Source organism: Tarenaya hassleriana, unplaced genomic scaffold, assembly GCF_000463585.1.
Source record: "Tarenaya hassleriana unplaced genomic scaffold, ASM46358v1 Cleome20, whole genome shotgun sequence".
NCBI lineage: Eukaryota > Viridiplantae > Streptophyta > Magnoliopsida > Brassicales > Cleomaceae > Tarenaya > Tarenaya hassleriana.
The window spans coordinates 2373144-2395962 of record NW_010965373.1 but is presented as its reverse complement, the minus strand read 5'-3'; the positions used below and the strand labels follow the sequence as shown (position 1 = coordinate 2395962).

At 35.1% G+C, this 22819-nt stretch overlaps 4 protein-coding genes, 1 long non-coding RNA gene and 1 pseudogene across 5 annotated transcripts in view; 3 read left to right on the top strand and 3 right to left on the bottom strand.

The window, feature by feature from the left end:
• LOC104813918 overlaps positions 1-1487 on the top strand; it is a 2449-nt pseudogene extending 962 nt beyond the window's left edge.
• Positions 1488-1497: 10 nt separating this feature from the next.
• LOC104813917 (exonuclease 1) lies at positions 1498-5384 on the bottom strand. The gene is made up of 11 exons (XM_010541715.2): positions 4929-5384; positions 4755-4791; positions 4327-4501; positions 4159-4237; positions 3853-3897; positions 3633-3782; positions 3379-3493; positions 3177-3277; positions 2779-2876; positions 2581-2673; positions 1498-2365 (listed from the first exon to the last, which is right to left on the bottom strand). Exons 1-11 carry the CDS (start codon positions 5004-5006, stop codon positions 1588-1590), a joined length of 1749 nt encoding a protein of 582 aa, XP_010540017.1. The 5' UTR covers positions 5007-5384; the 3' UTR covers positions 1498-1587.
• Positions 5385-5707: 323 nt separating this feature from the next.
• Positions 5708-7641, bottom strand: LOC104813915 (receptor for activated C kinase 1A). Its single transcript, XM_010541714.1, has 2 exons — positions 6691-7641; positions 5708-6075 (listed from the first exon to the last, which is right to left on the bottom strand). The coding sequence occupies exons 1-2, from the start codon at positions 7573-7575 to the stop codon at positions 5974-5976; spliced, it is 987 nt and encodes a 328-aa protein (XP_010540016.1). The 5' UTR covers positions 7576-7641; the 3' UTR covers positions 5708-5973.
• A 1965-nt stretch (positions 7642-9606) lies between these two features.
• On the bottom strand, positions 9607-11478 carry LOC104813914. The gene is made up of 2 exons (XR_771835.1): positions 11248-11478; positions 9607-9868 (listed from the first exon to the last, which is right to left on the bottom strand). It is a non-coding gene; the product is annotated as an uncharacterized LOC104813914 (long non-coding RNA).
• Positions 11479-13665: 2187 nt separating this feature from the next.
• On the top strand, positions 13666-20898 carry LOC104813913 (eukaryotic peptide chain release factor GTP-binding subunit ERF3A). The gene is made up of 20 exons (XM_010541713.1): positions 13666-13812; positions 14814-14855; positions 14934-15008; positions 15715-15768; positions 15857-15910; positions 16064-16153; positions 16442-16553; positions 16644-16689; positions 16877-16948; positions 17114-17176; positions 17264-17418; positions 17496-17560; positions 18299-18449; positions 18974-19079; positions 19163-19298; positions 19616-19680; positions 19844-20008; positions 20223-20295; positions 20389-20460; positions 20614-20898. The coding sequence occupies exons 1-19, from the start codon at positions 13809-13811 to the stop codon at positions 20436-20438; spliced, it is 1578 nt and encodes a 525-aa protein (XP_010540015.1). The 5' UTR covers positions 13666-13808; the 3' UTR covers positions 20439-20460; positions 20614-20898.
• Positions 20899-21848: 950 nt separating this feature from the next.
• Positions 21849-22819, top strand: part of LOC104813912 — a 2876-nt gene continuing 1905 nt past the window's right edge. The window contains exon 1 of the mRNA XM_010541712.2: positions 21849-22078. Coding sequence (XP_010540014.1) covers positions 21920-22078 — 159 coding nt within the window. The 5' untranslated portion in view covers positions 21849-21919. The remainder of the gene's footprint in view (positions 22079-22819) is intronic.

Below are 22819 nucleotides of genomic sequence, written 5' to 3'. Positions count from 1 at the left end.
ACGAGGTAACTCTAAACTTAGGCAAACACTAATTTCTTTTTTTATTTAGAACCATAAATATAACAAATACTTTATTTACCAAAAATAATTCCAAGTTTTTAAAATTCTCTAAGCTTCAAAACAAAGCTGTAAAATTATCAAAGGGTTTAAAATTATTTAAGCATGAATAACGTAAAGACTAAAGAGCGTAAAGGGTCTTTATGATTAGGAATTTTGTGATTTAAATTGACGGTTGCAGTTTATTGTTTGAGACATTTTCGTTTGGTTTGGTTTGCCTTGTATGAAGATATTATAAATATTGAGTCTGTACTAGGGTAATTGTTGTGACGTTGGTCTTACAATTAATATATAATAATATTTGCGTGTATTTATTTGTTAAATACCATACAATAAAATCAGTTTCGAAATAGCATAATCACGTCGTATATACTAAAAGATTATAATTATTTCTTTTGATGTTTTAAATATTTGAGTAATATATATATATATATATATATATATATATATGTATATACATATTTCGTGACTCGACCAATCCAATGGTGAGGCTGACACGAGGTTTCTTATAAGGTCACCACCTCAATGCATGTACACTGCCAGAACACGACATAAGACATAAGATATTAAGATGTATTAGATCTTGTTTGTCAATGATGGTTTTACAATAAATTTAATATTTAAAATGATTGAACTTTTAAAAATTATGAGTAGTATTTCATATTTAATTTCAAAAATCTTGTAGAATTCATTTAAACTAAATTAATTAAAATATATAAATAAGTCAAAATTAAAAAGAATTAGTTTTATCTGAAAAAAATAAAAAAATAAAAATAAAAAAGTAGAAAAATTAAATATAAAATAACCCGAAATATGTGTCCTAGGATAGGGTTAAAAGAAAAACAGAAATACGATGGATATCTCTCTCTCTCGTTCGTAATGATTCTTTCCTAATATATATATACAGGAAGGGAGATATTGCCGTACATGGAGCCGAGACCGCCGGTGGGGATACACAGATACATATTGGTGCTTTTCCGGCAGAAATCTGCGGTGGGAGCGGCGGTGCAGCCGCCTCCGTCTAGGGCAAATTTCAGCACCCGAATGTTCTCCGGCTTCCTCGGCCTCGGCCTTCCCGTCGCCACCGTCTACTATAACTCCCAGAAAGAGGCTTCTTCTTCACGTCGACGTTAACTGTTATGTATACATACATATATATATCATATGTGGCTTTCATATATATAAATATGACCTATATATGTATGTAGCCGTGAGAAACTAAAATGTGGGTATTATATTACATCCCACATTATGTATATAACCCGGCTTGTTAGCGACAGCTATATACATATATGTATGTATGTATGTATGTATGTATGTATGTATGTATATGTTTTGTTTATATAATAGCTTATGTGCCCTGTGCGTTAAGACTTCTCTTTTCACATATTTATTTATAAATGAAGAGAGAATTCGAGCATGTTGTTACATACAGCCTCCTTCCATGGATATGAATGTTTAGATTGATCTGCCTCTGTTTTTTTTTTCTGTCGGACAATAATGATATGTAATAGATCAATAAGAACAATGTTACAAACGTTGAAAGAAATCTAAGATGCTGCTTTTCTTCTTGTTCTCCGAACTTCTGCAGTTTGTTTCCAACTTGGCATTCCTCCTACTTGTCCCTTTCACATGGCGAGCCCTTTTCGTTGTACTGCTCGATCTTCCTTCCAACTCGACTAAGTCCTCAGCCATTTCCGACCCTTTTGTCTCTCTGATCTCAGAGCCTAGTCTGATTGCAGAAACTTCGAACTGGATCGAATCAAATGTACCCTCTTTCATGTTCTTGAGACAAAAATCTTCAGTAGATTCTGGTGGCGAAATGATTTTCTGAGGCACGAGAAACTCTACTTCGAGTTCTTCGCCTTTTGTCCCGAATGTAAGCTCGAGTTCTTCTGATGTGTTCTCACGTTCAAGCCGAATCTCCTCAACTTTTCGTCTCTTGAACGGGTTATTATCTGGAATCTGTAACAGGTCACTGCTGTGAATCTCTGCAGTGTCTACAGTCAACTGATCCTTGGGCTGTAAAATCAGTTTGTGTAATTCTGAATCTTGTCTGGAGCTTCTTATTTCGTTCAGAACAAGTTCTGAATCCATCCTATTCTCATCTTCTCTGCTTCTTTCATTTCCAGACAGAGAATGTAAGAAAAAGGAGCTGTTCCTTTCCTGCTTCTGAAACTTTTGGCTTCGAGACCAAGCAGGTGGTTTCCAATGGCTTCGAGAATCAGGGAAACAGTTGAAAGCCTCCATGCTTATGGGATCAACAATTCCTGACGCAATAGCAGCGGCTACAGATGGTGAGAGGTCTCTGGTTATTTTCAATGTCAAGTTGAACAAAACTGAAAAATATCACATCTAGCCATGAACGATCAAAACAATGAGAACAAAAAAATATGTTGACATGAGGAGGAGGATGTTTACTAAACCCTAAACCTTAAACACTATTGTATGCAGCTCTGCATGGAAATACTATGAAAAACTTCCGAAAAAAAGATTGTACTGTTTGGACAATGAGAAGGATACGGTCCCAGGAAATCAAGTTCTTCCTCTGGTAAATCCAGAAGATTCTTGGAGAGGGGTTTCATGTATCTGAGCTTCTCAGCATTCTGGTCGTATCTGTGACAAATTGAAACAGGAGCTATGTTTTGCTTGTGAACATGTAAGAATGGGAAAAATGGATAACTGATGACACAATGAACTAATGTCTAATGATCTACTTACACTCGGGCATGCTGAAAAACTGCAATTGCTTCCATGAAAGACTTGGGGTAATCTTCTGATACTAAATTCCCCTTTTCTATCTTGAGAACTGACAGAACCTACAACGATCCAAACAGTTGGACGAGTTAGACTGCATTGGACAATGCATTCAGTACATGTGAAGCCAAGACATGTCCCCTAACAGCTTAATGGCATAATCCAGTGAAACCCTGACCATAAAGTCCGAATTATTACCGAATCACCATTTCCAACTTGAAGTTTTTCCTAGATTTTCGGCAAAGCATCACATCATTTCAAGGCATGGCAATAAGTGGCATAAGCCTCTCAGACAAGATATAAGGTTTCACAAGTCATCCTTTTCTTTCAGTGAAGTATATGTCTGGAAAGTAAATGCTTACACGTTCTAAATTACGGTACTTGGAGACGAATGAGTGAGCCTTTACAATGCCAACACCATGAACCGACGGGAGGAAATCACAGCCAGCTAAAACACACATTCCTGCAGAAACCATCCACAGAATCGGATTCTTTGATCAGAACTAAGACATAACATCCATTGGAAGGATAACCACATTTTATGAAGGTAAAATCGAGACTCACCAGTGAACAGCTCTCTATCGAAATTACGGAAAGAAGGCTTTTTATCCACTGCATGAAAAACATTGCCCAGAACTAGTTCCTCCCCATTACCAAACCGGTCCATCTTAAAAACAACCTTTGGTCATTCATGTACACCAGTTAGGAAACCACAACACATTAATCATGGAAAACATAATATTTTTGGTAATTGTCTAATTGATCATTTAAAACATTACTATGAACAAAATTTCTTTTATGAGTTTAGGAGCTCTTACAGCTTTGCAACCATATGCAAGTAAATCGCTGTCTTCAGTTATCACAGCAGAAATCCCGCCTTGTTCTAGATCGAGGCTGTTTAGGTAAGCTAGCTGGGCATCAGCCTCATATGGAGCTACTATAAATTCGACGTTTTCTGATTTCAGAACCTGAGAAGTCGTTAGGATCTGGAAGTGACATATTCCACCAAAACTCTTCAGCTAATAAAACATTGCATACCTGAATCAGTTGATGAGCCATGAAGGGTGTGACACTAATTGCTCTCTGCATAATGGAAGAAATCAGACATGAGCTTACACAGTAAATGGTCACAGGAAAATTAAAAATCAGCAGACATGTACTAGCTCAATGCACATGGAATCGAAACTGGATGTTCTTTCAGAAGTATCTTGGTAAAATAATCTACACTCATACACTAAATATAAGAAAATACAGTTCAGAGCCCAATTAACAGAAAGCAACAGCAAGAGCGAAAAGTTGCATAACTTTTGGATTTTTCACTTGAAGTGAAAGGGAAATGTGCACCTGAAAAAGCTCAGTAGCCGCTTGAACATTTCCCTCCTTTAGCTTCTCCATAGCCAACTCATAGTTAGCCTTCCTTCTCCTGGGAAAAAATGATACACAAATCCGAAATTTGATTCGGATTCCAAACGAGGGATTGGTGCACAGATCGAATCAAGCAAGAGACTTTACCTTTGCCGTTCATCTGCTGTTGCAGCTTTACAGGGTATATGCCCACCATCAAAGACAACAACTGGAATGATCTTATAGTGGTGGAGAAGGTTGATTCTGTGCATGAAGTAATCTATGTACTTGAGCTTCCTTTTTCCTTCAGTATCCAAACACAGCTCCATACTACATGAATATGCTGCAGTATTTTTCCAATAAAGACACCAAAATCTACTTAGAAATTGTATCATCGTCCAATCTGAAAGGCGGAGCATTTTGCTTTTTGCATCTGCTCGTTTTTTCAATCTTCCCAACTATCAAATTAAGATTTCATTTATGATATATATATAGTTCTACACAAGAAAATTCAGATTGTGTAATTCCCCAGTAAATGCATCAAAGTCTGAAGAAAGAGATAAAATACATTGACGACTACAGACCAGGAAGCTCACCTCCTTTGTGTAGCCATGAATAGGCATCGATTCCGACCTGAATAACGAGAAACACCCATAAGCGAAAAATAAAAAATTTCATGCAAACTAACCCAGATCCATGAACAGGAACAACAATCGATGAAGCCCAAAATGCCAAATCGATGGAATTCAAAAGGCATTGATCGAATCTACCCTTTGGCCGGCGTATTTCTTGATTTGAATGGGATCTATGTAGGGCTTCATAAATCTGAGCAGATCCTTGATGCCCATTGCTCTTCCTTATTCAAGTTTGACTCTTGCTTAGGGTTTATCCTTTTGTTTTTAATGTCCCTAACGTGCATTTTATACCTTTTCGATTTTGTCTGAAGGAAGAAAAAAAAAGTAAAAAAATATTGGGAAAATGTTTCAATTTTAGGAAGAGAAGAAGGCGGGAGTACGAAATGGCGGGAGAGAACCTAATAAATTATTATAGGAGTCGGTGACGAAATCAATTATCACAGACTAATAAATTACTACAGGCGTCGGTGACGAAAATCAATTATCACAGACAATTGAAGCAACGCCACGTCACCAGATCGGATGTTGTAAATTTTTGTCAGCCCAAAGAGTTAGATTTTATGTAGAAGTGGTCAGAAATTAGGTAGGCCTTCGTTTCCATCTTCGGCCCAAATCAAAGAGTTAATATTCCGATTATCTCTGTACAAAGTTTACAGAACCAATAATATATAATTATATTCTAAATCAAATTTTATGAAAATTGAATTGAATATATATATATATATTTGAAAATTAATTCAAAATGAACCTTGGGACCTCGGTTAGAATTGGAGGTAATTCTATAATTAATAAAAATTAATTAGTGCTCGTTACATGTGGATCATGGGCCTAAACCGGTAACTCTGGTGGAATAATATCCATATATCCATTTCATATGCAACAATAGATAAAATAACCCTCTTATACCAAAAAAAAAACCCTAATTCAGAATCCACAAAACAAAATTTAACTATTTCCATACATGGATTTTACCGTATAAACCAGTATTGAATTACCACCAAAAAACAAACTGCAAATTTAACATGGAATGAAACACCCTTCGGCTAGATAATTCAAACAAAATCTCAAGTACATTATGATATGATTCTTTGTCAGAAAATAAAAAAGAGAGTGAAACTGTGAAAGAGAGATAGAGAGCTCGGAGAGCAGAGCAAGATAGATGATACCGGTGGTGGTTTCCTTAGTAACGGCCGATGCCCCACACCCTGATGACACCGTCGGTGTATCCGCTGAACAGAGTGTTTCCATCCGCACTCCAGTTCAGGCTCGTGCAGTAAATAACCTGTCCAAACATAAAACATGATCAATCTCGCGTCGTGATTATGAAGCATCGACCGTTAATGCAGTCATCGAGAATGTGTTCCCGGATCTTCCCAAGCTCAAACAAATGACCAACCAACCTCGAATGATTTCGATGGTACATATGAACAAATAGAACTCTAACCAAGGGGAACTACTGAAATCAATGGGGCTTTAATCCTCAATTAATCAGGTAAAAGGGTAATTGATTCAAGCATGGGGAGATACTGGAAAACATTTCTCAATGACCAAAGCATTATGCCGAAAAGCAGAACAAAAGTCAGTCTGGATTGATGATATTCATAATTAACAAGGACAACTTAATACTACAGCTATGTATAACTACGAATCAATCATGATGTAACCCCACACTCGTGGCATGAACTAAAAAACCCATGACATAAACATTGTAAGCATGACTCAGAAACGCGCAAAACTTAATCAAACTATCATCACAGACGTCAAAGGCAATCAATTTATGAAGCAAACCAGAGATATACCAATCAAGAAGTGGAAAAGGACGAAGCTTTGCACCGAATTCAACATGTATCCTCAAAATTCAAAGACCAAAACCAAAATTCAGAAGCTTGTCCATTACCTTCGTTTTGGTTGCAGCAGAGCCAGCTCCATCAGACTTCTCTGCTTCAGCCTTGAGATCAACCTTCAAGTCCTCGACAATGCTCTTGCTCTCAAGATCCCATATCTTAATGCTCTGCTCGGTCGCCGCACAGAGCCAGTACCTATTGGGGCTGAAGCAGAGAGAGTGGATCACTGCACCAGCTTCAAGCGAGTAGAGCTTCTTCCCCTCGGCCAAATCCCACAACAGAACCACACCGTCTTTTCCTCCACTCGCACAGAGAGAACCGTCCGGAGACACAGCCACCGTGCTGACGTAACCAGTGTGGCCGACAAGAGTCGAACGGAGCTTGCAGTTCGAGAGGTTCCAAACCTTCACGGTCTTGTCCCACGACGCAGAGACAATGGTCGGCTGAAGCGTGTTCGGACTGAACCGCACACAGCTCACCCAGTCACGGTGTCCCTCACCAGCTCCCTCGGCGATCGTGTACTTGCACTCTCCGAGGGTGTTCCACAGCTTGATCGAACGGTCACGCGAGGCCGACACGATCTGACGGTTGTCGAGGGAGAACGCGACGGAGAGGACATCCTTGGAGTGTCCGACAAAGCGGCGAGTGGAGGTACCGGTGGCTAGATCCCAGAGGCGGAGCTCGCCGTCCCAGCTCCCGGAGAGCGCGAATTGGCCGTCCGAAGAGAGGACAACATCCTCGACGAAGTGAGAATGGCCTGTGAGACGCCTCTGAGGAACACCGTACGCCTTGTCGTCCTTGGTGAGTTTCCAGAGGATGACCGACTTGTCGCGGGAAGAAGAGACGATCGTGTCAGCATTATCGATCGGTGTAGCGATGGCGGTAACCATGTCGGTGTGCGCACGCATGGTGCCCTTCAGAACGAGACCTTCCGCCATTGTTAGGGTTTCGTTCGAAGCTTCAAAACAAAATTAGGGTTTCCTCTTCGGAGCGACAAACAAAAATGAAATGAGAGACGAGAGTAATATATAAGGAGAGAGAAACGGAGGAAATTGAGATTAGGGATTTGTATGTTGGGCCTTTTGCCATTAGGCCCATATCCAACCCCATGAATTTCATTTGGTTTTCACTATAATAATCATACATGCATATGATCATATACACATATATATATAGAATCACAATAACATTAGATCTATAAAAATTATTATCAAGATAGAAAAACATAGCTACGTTAGTTTGATTTTATTAGAAGAATACATATGAAAGTAATATTAATTTTCATTTATTAAGTATATATTAGTTTACACATTAATAATTACCCATCAATAATATGATTTCTAAAGTCCAAAGTATTACTCATATCACCTTGTACAGTTATAATATGTCAAATTAGATTGGGTTGGATGGGTTAACCCAATTATTATTACAATTGAGTTATAATTGTTTTATAGGTTAAATGGGTTTTAATCCATTAAACCCATGGGTTTAATGGGTAAACCAAACAACTCACTAAACATACATTCTTTAGTTATTGATATTAGTTTTGATTAAATAAAATATTAAAAATATATTTATAAATAAAGTCAATATATTTATATTTCAAAATAAAAATTAAATTAATTCGAACCAAATAATACATGTTTAAATTAGATATAAAATCGAATGTACAAAATTTCTTTAAAATAAAAAATCAAATTCAAACCAAATATAAAAATAATCAAAAATCCGAATATTTTTTATAAATGAAAAATTTATAAGAAAAATCGAATTCGGATCGAAACGAATCGAATTTCAAGATCGATTTGATTCGGATCGAAACGAATTGATCCGAATCGAATTCGGCTCAAAACGGATCGATTCGATCCGAATTAAATTCGGCTTAAAACGAATCAAAATGATCAATTTGATTCGAATCAAGTCGAATCGAATTCGACTCGAAATAAATCAAAACGGATTGATTTGATCTTAATTGAATTCGACTCGAAACCAATCAAAACGATCGATTCAATGCGAATCGAACGAATTCACTCGAAACAAATCAAAACTCATCGATTTGATGAATCGATTGAATTGATTCGAATCGAAATGAAGTTAATTTGAATCCTTTTATTTACATATATTATTTATTTTATTTTATGGGTATTGATATTAACGTAAGTTAATATGTATTTTTTTATCTCTTTTTGGATAATTTTCTTCATAGATAAAAAATATATAATTTTAGGATATATTAAATTAAGTATATAAAATTATCTTTTTAGTATTTTAAAATTAAGAAAAAAAATCTTTTTAAATCCTAAAAAATAGAATGATATTCTAATTGAATATATTTTTTTTATTCTTGTTAGAAAAGATTTAGAATATTAAAGTGATTAAATGAGGTGAAATGAGTTTTATGGGTTTATGGGTTGAACTAACTCATTTTACTATTGTTATTGGGTTAAATTCAGAACCGTCTCATAGATTTGAGAGGCTTTCCTCAATTATATATTTATTATTTTTTATATATTTTTTAATTTAACTAATATTTTTTAAAAATAAATATATTATATAATATATACAATTTTATATTATATAAAAATTAAACAAAAATTAGAAAAAATATATTATTTATTACAAGAAAATTTAAAATAATTATTATTTTTATTTTTAAAGAGTAATACAAATTAAAATTAAATTTATTGTTATGGAACTTTTGATTTTATACTAATTTTGTTTATTTTTAAAAATATATAGTGATTAAAAATTATGAACTAAAATTTATAGTTTCTATAATACACGAAAGATCATTATAATTTAACAAAATTTAATCTTTTAAAATTTTAAATTTATAATAGTTTTTCCTATTTTAATAAAAATTTTAGTAAACTTTAAAAATATTTTTTTAAAAAAAAGAAAGTGAGGCCCCATAGAATTGGGGGCCCTGTGCAGAAACTCCAATTACACCCCCTTATAGACGGTCCTGGTTAAATTCTACCCAAACCAATAAATTATTAATCCAAATAGATTGTTTCCAAATGGGTTGTATCCAAATGGGTTCGGTAACCCAATATGACATTACTATGAACAATTAGACATAATATGAAATGACCAAATGAAAGCAAGGTTGCAGAAAGAATATCCTCGACTTCCCATAAAAAAAAAAGAATTCAATAAACCATGAGAGTTCCCTATGAAAATGAACCCTCCTGTCTTCCACATGTTACACAATGAAATCAATCAATGGAGCTGCAAAACCAAATCAATTATAATATTTGTTAGTACAAAATTCAAACTCTAATCTAAGAAAAAAGTGATAAATATTACACAATGAAGATATATATATATATATATATATATATATATATATTACTACCTCTATTTCAAAATATTTATTTTTAGGTTATTTCATATTTTTTAAGAAAAAAGATAAAAAATCAAGTCATATATACCCTTATTTGATGATAAAAATAATGTTATTATTAATAATTTATTGGAATTCAGTATAGATAAAATTGGAAACTATTGTAAAAAAATATTTTAAAATATGAAAAATAACCTAGAAATACAAATATTTTGAAACGGATAGAGTAATATATTAGTAAAGGCACAACCACATGACTGGTTTTGTTTCATCCTAGAAAAATACCGGAAACCGATATTATTTAGCTTACATAATGTAATCTAAAATAATAATGTATAGAAATGGGGAAAATGGGAGAGAAGTAGAGCTCCCTTCAATCCAAAGAAAGGTGAAGCAATGAAGGGCAAATCAAAGCTCCTAAGATATGCAAACCATAAGCCAATCCTTTCCTTTCTTCTGTGTATTATACATAAACAATTTTATATACGAGAATGTTATATATACATATATATATATATACGTATATGACAAAATGAGTGAAGGATAAGGCTTATGGGAACCATAGCTGAGCAGCTTTATTTAACCCAGCTAAACCATTCGTTTGGACTCCAAGGAGCTCCACTTTTTCCACACCATCTTCTTCTCCCTCACATATATATATATATAGTCTAATATCCAAGAAAAAAAATCAATAACCCTAGTTCATGTGTTACATACATATATACATACATGAACAAGCATGGATATATATATATATATGCTGATCATTTATGCGGAGGGAAAAAGGGAAAAGAGAGATCTTAAAACTCGCATTCAAGAATTCATGAAAATATAGTACTATACATATATATATTATATGTATGTATATATAGCATGAAACGTAAACCCGCGAGTAGCAAACTTGCAGGTATTTAAAACTAATTGTTCCAAGAAATCAAAAATCTAAACCACTTTTAGACAAATAGAGAACATCAACAAGAGTACATGTATATATGTATGGCAAAGCAATATTCGTATAGACGATTAAGAAGCCATAGCCCAGAGATATGTACACACGATGAAGAACAAGAGGGTGGGAAAAAACCCTAGACCCTCATATATATATATACAGTCCGATCAATACCCAGATCTACTTCACGATCTTAGACCAATAACTCAAAAAGGACAGAAATCATTAACCATAAGACAGTCAAGAAACTGATGATAAATATAATATATAGATTCTGAAAAAGCTATATGGAAAATCAAAGAAACTAGATTTAACCCATAAGATATAAGACGAGGCAGACAAAAGCCCAGATCCATTTTCATGAGCTTAAACCAAGAATATATGAAGAGGAAGAAGGTGGAGATATTTTAGAACCAGACAGAAGTCAGACAACTTTGGATGCTTTAGACTTGCGAAAGAAAGCGAAAATTCAGACAAAGAGAGGAAAGAAGATAAAAATGAAATAAAAAGATTCTACACGTAGCCCTAATAAACCCTAAGACTGAATAGCTGTGCCTGTCTTTGTGAAAGAGTAAATATATACATATACATATATGATATATATATATACATGGGGCAATGATGATTTTATGGTAGAGAAACTATAATATACAACGAAGTTTCCAAGAAAATTGTGGTTGTCTAAGCAAATGTTCAATATTTATTTCACACTATTCGTAAATCATATTGCTGTATATATATATATTAGATTCATGTTTTTCCCATTTGAAATTTCCAAGAGTTGTTGGGAAGCACACTATTATATTAACTTCAATTCAATTAATCAAGTAACTCGTTCTCCAATTGGTTAGATCGTATTTAGATCATAACCATCTATTAACTCTATTTCATTTTTATAGTATATTTAATTCAAATATAAATAGATATTATTCAAGTTCGATTTTATTATACATATCTAAATAAAGTATCTATATTATTTTAACTAGAATAATATAGTATAAATACAGTTTGAATTATTTGAAAAACATAAATTTCATATGTATATATATTGTGTTTCAAAACGTGTGATGATAAAGAAAAGAGCCTGACGTTGTTAGTGTTAGATAGATTCCCTGTTTTCTGACTTCTCGTCCAACACGTCACATGCTTCCACCTCCTATTTTCATTTTTTTCTTATAATAATAATTATTAAATAACAATAATAATAACAACAACAACATCTCCAACCCCTACCCCTTAATCATATATATATATATATATCATTATAAATTGTATTACACCGACTGACCGACCAATAGCAATTTACCGAACCGAGTTTATGATTCCTAGAAAAGTACACAAAAGACATATACAAACCGACTAACAAAATCTAATTTAACGTACAAAAATCATAAAATAGAAATCCAGTTTAATATTAATTACATTTACATTAAAAATAAGTTAATAAATCAAACCAGAAACCCAATCGAAAATAAAAATATATACATTTATTTTTTTAAAAAACTCTAAAAATCTCTATTTGAAAGTAAAGAAATTGAGATGTGTATCAATTGGAAACTTAACAGTTAGCATACCATGAGTTGGATGGGCTGGATTTTGTCACGTCATTCATAAAAACATTTTACGAATATTATTTGGGCCGTCGGATGGGTTGGGCCCCATTGTATGCGAAATAATATCATGCGTCGACACGTGACCAAAATTATTAAAATAAAAAAAGAAAAAGATATTTTTCTACACCAATTATCAAAATGTGCATTTTCCTATACAAATTTTTAATTTGACAAATATCTACATCCAATTAACAAATTTTTCAAATATCTATACGAATTATCCAATTTTAGTATAATTAACTACACAATCTGAAAGTATCAATTAATTGTTGACGTGGAAGACCATGTGGTGGCTCACGGGGCATGTCACGTGGGATTTTTTTGCCATATCAGCATAAATTAAAAAAAATAAAAATAAAATTTTCCTAAAAATAAAAAATAAAAAAAATATATATAAACATATGTATTTATATATTTGTATGTATATAAATTTAAATTTCGTATAGATTTTAAAAAGTATATATTGTATAAATTGGAATTTTATACAAATATATATAATATATATACATACAAATATATTTATATATATACACATATACATGTAAATATATTTGTATGTATGTATATGTATATATATTTGTATATATATATGTTTATATTTGTATTTGTATATATATATATATATAAATATACACATATATATTTATATATTTGTATGTATATAAATTTTATTTTTTTATAAATTTTAAAAAATATATATATATATTGTATAAATTTAAATTTTATACAAATATATATATATATATATATATGCATACATACAAATATATTTATGTTTTTTATTTTTATTTTTTTAATTCGTGCTGACATGGCAAAAAAATTCCACATGAGTCGCCACGTGGCCTTCCACATCAGCAATTAATTGATAATTTCGGATTGTGTAGTTAATTGCACTGAAATTAGATAATTCATGTAGGTATTTAGGAAATTTGTTAATTGGGTGTAGACATTTGTCAAATTAAAAATTCGTATAGAAAAATGTCATATTTTGATAGATTTGTGTAGGAAAATGTCATTTTACCAAATAAAAATAGTTTTAAAATATTTTTGTAATTTTAAACAAATATTATTTTATTATCTACTTTTTTTTTTTTGGCGTCTCATCGAAATTTAGGGTTTCACTTGTCGGTGTGTATCTGCAAATCTCACCTGTGTACCTTCCGTCTGGGCATTTCCAAGTCTTAGAGAAGCGGCATCCTAAAAGGCGCCTCTTCTTCCTCGGGAAACCTAGAGAAAATCTCTTCGATCAGTCTTGCATCCGATATGGGTAGGGTTTCCGATCTCTCTCCATTCTCTCTTTCTTTCTTTTTTTCCTTTTCGTCGATTCCGCGGTTTCGAATTCTATCGTTCGATCGGCTTTCCTCTTCCATTTTCTTGTCTGTTTCTGGTTTACTGAATCTCGATTTAGGTCATCTGGATTTGTTGCTCTCAAAGTTACAATCTGGAATCTTGATTAGTGTAATCGGTGAATTTTACGGGAATTATGAATTAGGGCTTATTACAGGAATCTAGTGAGATTGGTTGTATATGTTTGCGTGTAAATTTTCGAGCCGACAGAATTTTTTTCTTGGTGTAAAATTATGCCCTCAGGCAGTGAGGATAGGGTAATAGAACGGGTTCCTTGTTCATTTCCTGTGAGATTCTGGTTTGAATGGATAGAATCTAGATTGTGGTAGCCCCCATTTTGTGTAGTGGACGTTAATTGCGAAGCTGTCATTAGATCGTCAGTAATTTACCCGATTTATGAAATTATGTTATGAAGGGCCGGCTTGGCTCAGCGGTAAGCTCACTTGCCGTAGGGTCTGAGGTCGCGGGTTCGAATCATCCTCTCTGCATAGAAAACCAGGGGTAAGGCTGCCTAGGATATTCCCTTCCCAGCACCCCCACCGGGTGGTGACTCAAACTGGGTTGGTCCTTTATGAATTTGTGTTTGGGACACCTAAGGAATCTAGCTGATCGGTTGTCCAAGCTTGTGTAGAACTTATTGGATCAGAAACGTTTTTCTTTTTCTGAAATTTGAACATGTTTACCTCCATTCTCAATTTCTCCTGCAATTTTGTAGTTGGATGAATGATCTGCTAGTGCTCCTAGAGGTGGGTATTAGTCAATTTCTGATAACATCAAGATTATACTGTCGTAATGTTTGGTTCTTGTGATATATTATTAACATGAAATTTGAGGTAATGAGTGTGTTCATGCTTCTTAATATTCTGAAGTATCAATTGTTCTTACCACCTTCTTGTCTTCTAACCTGGTCTTATTTTATAGATCTTGAGGCAGAGATCCGTGCACTACAGCTCGATCAAGCAGGTAGGTAAAGATTAATTGCCTAATGAACTTTTGTTTTTATTCTCGCTTATACTTTTATCTATCTGCCTATGCATGCAGAGGATAACAATGGAGCTATGAATCCAGAAAATACACAGGCAAATGAAGTTGAGAACTTGGGTGGAGCAGAAGAAGGTTGATAGTAGCAAAAATTCTATCCTATTTATTCGGTTGCCATGTTATGTTATGTAGTTCCATTTTATGCCTTTATCATTAGTACTAGATAGAAACAAATATGAGGTTGAGTTACAGTCTACTGTGGCTCATACGTTTAGTTTAGAACCCCTTAAGAGAAAATGACTCCTCAAGCTAAAATTTACACTTCTAAGGAAATCAGAACAATATCAGGTGTAACTTTTTTCCTGTGAAAGATTGTTTGGCTGTTTGACGTTTTGATGCATGTGTCCTGTATCACTTGGTTGTGTGTTTGTCGATCTGCAGTGCTTATGTGCAGGTATCACGAGTTTATTTGGGATGGTATTGAGAAAAGAGAAGTGACTGAATTGCTTCTCGGATTTTGGCTGCGAACACAAAAAATTATTCTTGGGTTTTTCATGCCCTGTTAAGCGAATGGAACTTATAATTAAAATCGATTCCAAGCTTTCTTTGTCTTCGCATAGAATTTTTCTTAGTAATTGGCTCGTGAGTCCTGTAGGTTTACATATTTCGGGAGTAGTGTCCTAGCCTACCTCTTTTTAGTTGGTTATCGTATCTGGTTCAGATTTGGTAGTCTCTTAGCTGCTTATGTATACTTTCTGTAGCTGGTGCCACAGGAGAGAGACTCAGCAAACTTATTGACTTATGTATTATTAACGGTTATCTTCATTTTGTTGGTTTACAGATTTGCAAGAAGCGGTGCAAGAAGATCCGGCTCCAGTTCCTGATAGCCTGGAAGGTTCATTGATTGTTTATATTCTCCATTTGGCCAGCCTAAGACCATTACTTCTGAGTACATGAATATTTTTTGGCTCTGTTGGTTTCAGATGCCAGAGATCTGGGTCATGACAGCTCGCAGGTGGTTCATGCTCTGTCAAAAGGTTCCTGGATTATTTAGCTATACTCTTGTTTTCTTATTTACTTGGGATTAAGGCGATGTTGATGATGACTCTTGTTTTCTTATTTCTCTGCTATTGGTGCAGTTTCTGTTGCAACTTTTTTTCCCTTTTTCTGATATCTTTGGTTGTGTATAGCTAAGGAGAAGGCTGCCCAAGAGGAAGCTGAGATTGAGGCAGAAGCAAATAAAAAGAGACATTTGAATGTTGTGTTCATTGGACATGTTGGTAAGGTCTTCTATGTGATGGTCTTTTTTATTGTTTCTCTTTTATGTTTTCATTTTTTGCACAAGATAAATGTCGCGTAGTTTCTAATTTTTACCTGTTAGATTGCACGAGGACTAGAAAATGTTAAAAGATAATGTGGCCTCTTTTATGTAGACCGATATAGACTATGTTATGTAGTATGATTTTTGAAATCCTACTCAATGTGAGCTTTAGCTCTGTTTGCTTTACTTTAAGTTGATAATTACCGCATCTGCCTTAGATCCTTACACAGCCGCTTGTCAACTTCAGATGCAGGCAAATCTACGATTGGAGGTCAGATACTCTTCCTCAGCGGTCAGGTTGATGATCGGACTATTCAAAAGTATGAGAGGGAGGCAAAAGAAAAGAGTAGAGAAAGCTGGTGAGCCTTTCTTGTTGGTTTTGACTTTATTGTTAATTATCTTGCATTCGTATCTCGTCCCCATGACATAGTTATTGTCCCGTGTCCTAGGTATATGGCATATATTATGGATACCAATGAAGAAGAGAGGGTCAAGGTATTTTCCGTGTTTTGAGTGAAGCTGCGATGTTAACATCGTTCTATTTTGCAGAGAATGCTTTTCTTAGATGCTTCTCATGCATGAAATGGTCTAGTGGTGTAAGTTTACATGTGGATGGAAATCACAGGGGGTTGCTCTGATTGAATCTCATTTTGCCAATTTGTATCAATCTTAAATTTGACAGGGGAAAACAGTCGAAGTTGGAAGGGCTCACTTTGAAACTGAGAGTACTAGATTTACCATTTTGGATGCACCGGTGAGTCATTGATCTAAACTGTTATTACTTTCATATATTTTTGTTTCACTTTGTAAAATCCTTTGTTAAGGTGGAGGTTGGTGGATCAATTTCTTATCTCATAGTATTCTTATTGCATGGAGTCAGACAATTTTAGTCTGTTTTTTTGCTTTCTTTGGATTTTAGGGTCACAAGAGTTATGTCCCAAATATGATTAGTGGAGCATCACAGGCCGACATTGGTGTGCTGGTTAGCCATTTAATATCTTCATATTATTTTGGTTATCTATTGTATCCTCTCTTTCAGTTAAGTTGTTAACTCACGATTCCATTGTAGGTCATTTCGGCACGAAAAGGTGAATTTGAAACAGGTTATGAGAGAGGTGGACAGACACGCGAACATGTCCAACTTGCAAAAACGTTGGGTGTGTCTAAGCTCGTTGTTGTTGTGAACAAGATGGATGAGCCAACTGTTAACTGGTCGAAAGAGAGGTACTTACATTCATCTTTTTGGTCATTGCCATTGTCTTTCTTTCCCCGCACATTTTTAGTTTATCTATTCTGTGCAGGTATGATGAAATTGAACAAAAGATGAGCCCATTTCTCAAATCCTCAGGCTACAACACAAAGAAAGGTACACACCAGAGAAGTTTTGTGCTAATGCGACTATAAGATCTTCCATTTCTAGAAACTTTCAATTTTTTTTTTTTTTCTCATGGAAGGGGCAGGAAAACCATTAATGGGTATCCTATCTGAGATCTGTTCTTATATTGTGCTAAATGGAATTTGTTTTGAAATGTATGTCATAGTTTCTTACGAGTACTGCCCTTGTCGTTAGATGTATTGTGTTGATCAATCTTGTGTTCACGTAGTTGGTTTTGGAGGTTAGAACTACTTTACAGTCTTCTTGTGTTTTTGACTCCTAGTTCATTCCATAGTCTCCTTACTTTGATCAAAGAGTATTCATTGTAAAACCCTGCTTGCTCAAGAGGGCTTCCCAGGTTGTTTACCTGGATATGTTGGTTTGTGGATGCTGCTGTTCTTTTACTAAGTATGTAGTAGTTGTTGGGGGAGCCTTATAATTGTTAAGCTGGGCAATTGTGCATATTCTTTCCCTGGATCCTTGCATTGATTCTCTCTGTTACCTTTTCTCTGTGTTTCTACTGTCTGCGGTTTTTGTCTTTCTTGCGTTTCTCAAGGTTGAATCATCATCCTGTTATGTATACTGTTAGAGTTTTGCTGTGTGCAACGGTAGGATTGTTGTTTGTTAAGAAAATAATTGACTTCCACAATACATTACTCTTAAAAATATTTTACATTAGTTTCCTGAGCTGTCTGTTTAATGTATTGTCCTTATCTTTTTTGTGTAAAGATGTGATCTTCTTGCCTATATCTGGTTTAATGGGCATAAACATGAAAACAAAGATGGAGAAAGGTGTTTGTCCTTGGTGGAGTGGCCCCTGCTTGTTTGAAGTCCTTGATTCTATTGAGATTCCTCCAAGAGATCCTAACGGTCCATTCAGGTGCGTCATTACTGCTCCATTCTTTTCTCTTTTGTTATTATGTTATGTATATCTTTTGTCTTGTTTGATTCATTATGAATGTGATAGATGTATGGGTTAGGTAGATTCATTGAAACTGGACTATAGTTAGTATGGGTTGTTTTGGCTGTTAGTATTGGTTAGTTAGTAGTTGCAATACAGCTTAGATAGAGGAGAAAGGGATGACGGAGAAGTTTCTGAAAGGGTTAGGGTTTGTTCTTGGAATGAGAGTTGGGATCCTCTCATAAAACAAGATCATCCAAAGTTGTATTCAGGTTTTCGGTGAGGAATAAAGGCTCGATTTGTGTTGGAAAGTTGAGTTTCAGAGTCTGAACCTTAACAGAATGCTAACGTTATTGTATATAACTTTGTCAAGTTTGGCATGTGTTATTTTTGGCAGAGCACAAGCTGTCTTGTTGAGCTTTTTTCTTTGAGGAGCTTTTAGTTCTAGAAGACATTTTGATGTTTTGGCTGTATTGACCTCAGCTGAGATTTATAACTTGTAGGATGCCGATAATTGATAAATTCAAAGACATGGGAACTGTCGTCATGGGAAAAGTAGAATCTGGTAGCATTCGTGAGGGTGATTCCTTGATTGTCATGCCAAACAAGGTGCTGTCTATTTTCGTTTTGACTGGTTTCATGTTGTTTCAATGGCTTATGTTTTTGTTCTAAGGAATTCTGTACTAATGTAGGAACAAGTGAAAGTTCTTGCTATCTTCTGTGATGAGGACAAAGTTAGACGTGCAGGACCTGGTGAGAATTTGAGGGTCCGTCTCTCTGGCGTTGAAGAAGAGGATATCGTTTCTGGTTTTGTTTTGTCCGGCATCGGTGAGTCATGAGTATGATGTTTTTAGGTAACTTCTGATTATACGTCCTACACCTGTTTTGAGCTTGATCAGGGGTGATTCTTATCGATTATGTTGTTTTCTGTCAGTGATAGATGCACTCCCTTTCTTCCAGGCAACTTGTAGTAAATGTTGTGCTTTTGTTTAGGGAACCATTTAAATATGTGCATTGTCTGTTATGCTTAAATTATGCACATGGTCTATTTTGCCGTTTTCTAGCTCTTCTTTTGTATACTTGCAATCCTGTATGTTCTCTATTATATTTCTTCATTTTACTGATATCTTTATTTTCTGTTGCAGCAAGGCCCGTTTCTGCTGTCTCTGAGTTTGTTGCCCAACTTCAGATCCTTGAGCTGCTCGACAATGTAAGCGCAGCTTTCCACACCAATTATTTTTGCTTTTCTACACAGAAAAATGCGTATGACCTTTTGCTTTTGTGTTATACAATCCATGCAAATGATTTTCTTTATCACTATTATTTTATAGACAAAATTACTTACTTTCTTGGCAACGTTGCTGGTCCTGTAGGCTATTTTCACTGCTGGTTACAAGGCTGTTTTGCACATCCATTCTGTTGTGGAGGAATGTGAGATAGTTGAACTAATGCAGCAAATTGATCCTAAGACGAGGAAACCCATGAAAAAGAAGGTCCTGTTTGTGAAGAATGGTGCCTTAGTTGTGTGCCGTGTACAGGTCTGGTTCCTTCTCCTGGTTTCCTTTCATTAGTCGTGCAAAATTCTTTTCCATTAAACGTGGAGCTCAAAATTTTTCAACAATTGGGAAATGGTTAAATTCCTAAATCTTCAGGAGATGCGGAGTCTCAGTGTGTCTTTTTTTGTTTGTTTTTAAGTTCTTTGTCTTGCCTTATCAATCCTGATGGATGCCATCTCTTTGCTTGTATATGCAGGTTAACAACACCATTTGTGTTGAGAAATTCTCGGATTTCCCCCAACTTGGAAGATTTACTCTAAGGACGGAAGGTAAATTTATGCCGGAAGATCACTCTTTTGATGTGTATTCGTATTCCTACCTCATTTAACATGAATGGGTGATGAATGTTTTGGGTGATGCAGGGAAAACGGTTGCTGTTGGGAAGGTGACTGCTCTCCCCGGAAGCGCTTAATCTGAATTTTTGTGAGAAAGAGGTAAGAAAACGTAGAAAGGGTGTCCCTTGAATCATAAACAAAGCGAGAAATTGCTCTATAGTAACGTTGGGTTGGAACCAAAGCCCGGATTTTAGGTGTCCCAAGAGATTGAATCAAACTAGGTTTAACTGGTTTATGTTGTCTGATCCACAGGTGGCATGTTCTCGAGTGCTGTAACGGGATAGAAAGAGCTTCCGTAACGATATGATCCGAGGAAGGTAATGGAAATTCCCCGTGCACCGAGATTTGTTTTTCGTTCGTTACAACAGTTTGGGATGTTTGAACTTTTCATCGTTAGAGAAGGGGGCGGCTTCTGTACTCTAAGGTAGAAGAGAGTATGATTAAAAAGAAAGAAAGAAAGAAAGAAAGATTGACATTGAAGTTGCCAGTTCATTATCAGATTTAAATACCCTTTTGGTATGGGTTTGATTTTTCTGATTTCGAGTTAGCGATCCACAGATCTTCCTTATAGTCAGTATGAATGTGATCGTACCCAGGAAAATACCCTTTTTGATTTCGGTTTCAAATTTGGGATTCATTGCGGTATTTGTTCATCATGAATCTGGTTAAAATTGGTTGGTAATATGGTTGCTGGGAGGAGTTGGCGTTTCGGGTTTCGGGTTTCGGTTTCGGGTTTTGGTTCAGTTCAGGAACAGTATTTTCGGTTTATAAAAAGTGTACCAAACTAGAACCGAATGTTAAACGGTTTGATTCGGTTTTAGTATCGGTTCGGTTCGAAACGATACTATTATATGAATATCAAATAAGTAGCAAACTATAATATTTACACATATATATTAGTGGAAGATTTGAATTTTGGTTCAGTGTTGATACGGTTTGGTTTGGAAACGGTTCTTTCGGTTTCATAAAAAGTGTATCAAATTAGAACCGAACATTATTCGGATCGGTCTAGTTCGGTTTCGGGTCCACCCCTAGTCTTCCGAATCGCAGAAATTGAGTGAGGATTTGTTACAAAACTCCGAAATTATAACTAATATTATTTTTGGTAGAAAAACCGGAATTATGACAAGGAATTTTGGTGGAATATTCGTGGGTAATGTTTTCTCGGAGTTGGATTCCAAATTTTTTGAATTATAACTAGTCTTTGGAGTTTGACCACAGATTCTTGGATTTCCACTTGTATCCTATTTCAATTTATATTGAAGTAATTGATTGATCTCCTCTTGGATCGCGAATTCTTGTTCTTGAGCATATCTTTTATTATGTTTATTAAAGATATAGATGATGCAATTTTATGATTTGTTTTGGGACAAAATCGTGTGGTATGGTATGCTTGGTTTAGGGTTCACTAAAATAACAACAAAGGCAATGTTTTTTGTGAGCCAAATAAAACTCGTGGATTAAATTGGACCAACGGATTCTTCTTCAGCCTCGAACATGAAAAAAAGAAAAAGAAAAAAAGAGGATGAGGTAAAACCCTAAAAAAATTTCTAATAACATGATGATGATGGTTTCTCAAGCTCAATGGGTTTCGACCCCATCTCCTGTGATTCCCCCTCTCAGCTTTGATCGTCGCGTGAGATCCCAATGTGTAAGAGCCACAGTCGGTGACAAGAACACAGTCGTTCCTCCTCTACAAGACCAAGGTCTCGACAGAGTAGGTTGATCTATCTTCTCTTAGTTGAATATGACATTGACACGGTTCCGGACAGCGTTTTCTGTAACCTGTTTCGCATTTCAGGTGATTGTAAGATGATGGGTCAGTTCCGTTGTTTAGAAATTGTGTAAGAACCGTGAGAGACTGTGTTTTTAGCTGTGGAGAATTGTGTTCTGTTTTTGTTTGGAACTGCATCGGGCTGCAAAAGTGTAAGAATTTCTTGAATTGGACTTGAAAAAGTTCCAAGCTTTTTTCACCTGAGGAAACGTGGATGCTTGGAAGTTGACATTCTTGTTTAATTGGATGAAAAAGGATCAGTCTTTTCAGAAATTGGAGTGATGTTAAGGATACCCTTTTGCCTCCTTCCTTGGAAACGCCTGAGAATCTCGAGAAATCGAGCTTAATAGTTGTGAAAAATTCATGTTGAATAGGAAACATAGATGAAATCTTTGTGTTTAAGGATATCTCTCATCAGTTTCAGGTTGACATTCTTGTTTAATTGGATGAAAAAGGATCAGTCTTTTCAGAAATTGGAGTGATGTTAAGGATACCCTTTTGCCTCCTTCCTTGGAAACGCCTGAGAATCTCGAGAAATCGAGCTTAATAGTTGTGAAAAATTCATGTTGAATAGGAAACATAGATGAAATCTTTGTGTTTAAGGATATCTCTCATCAGTTTCAGGATATGTGTTTTTGCTTAATCATGTGAATCCGTATTGAACCAAGAGACATATCCTCTTTC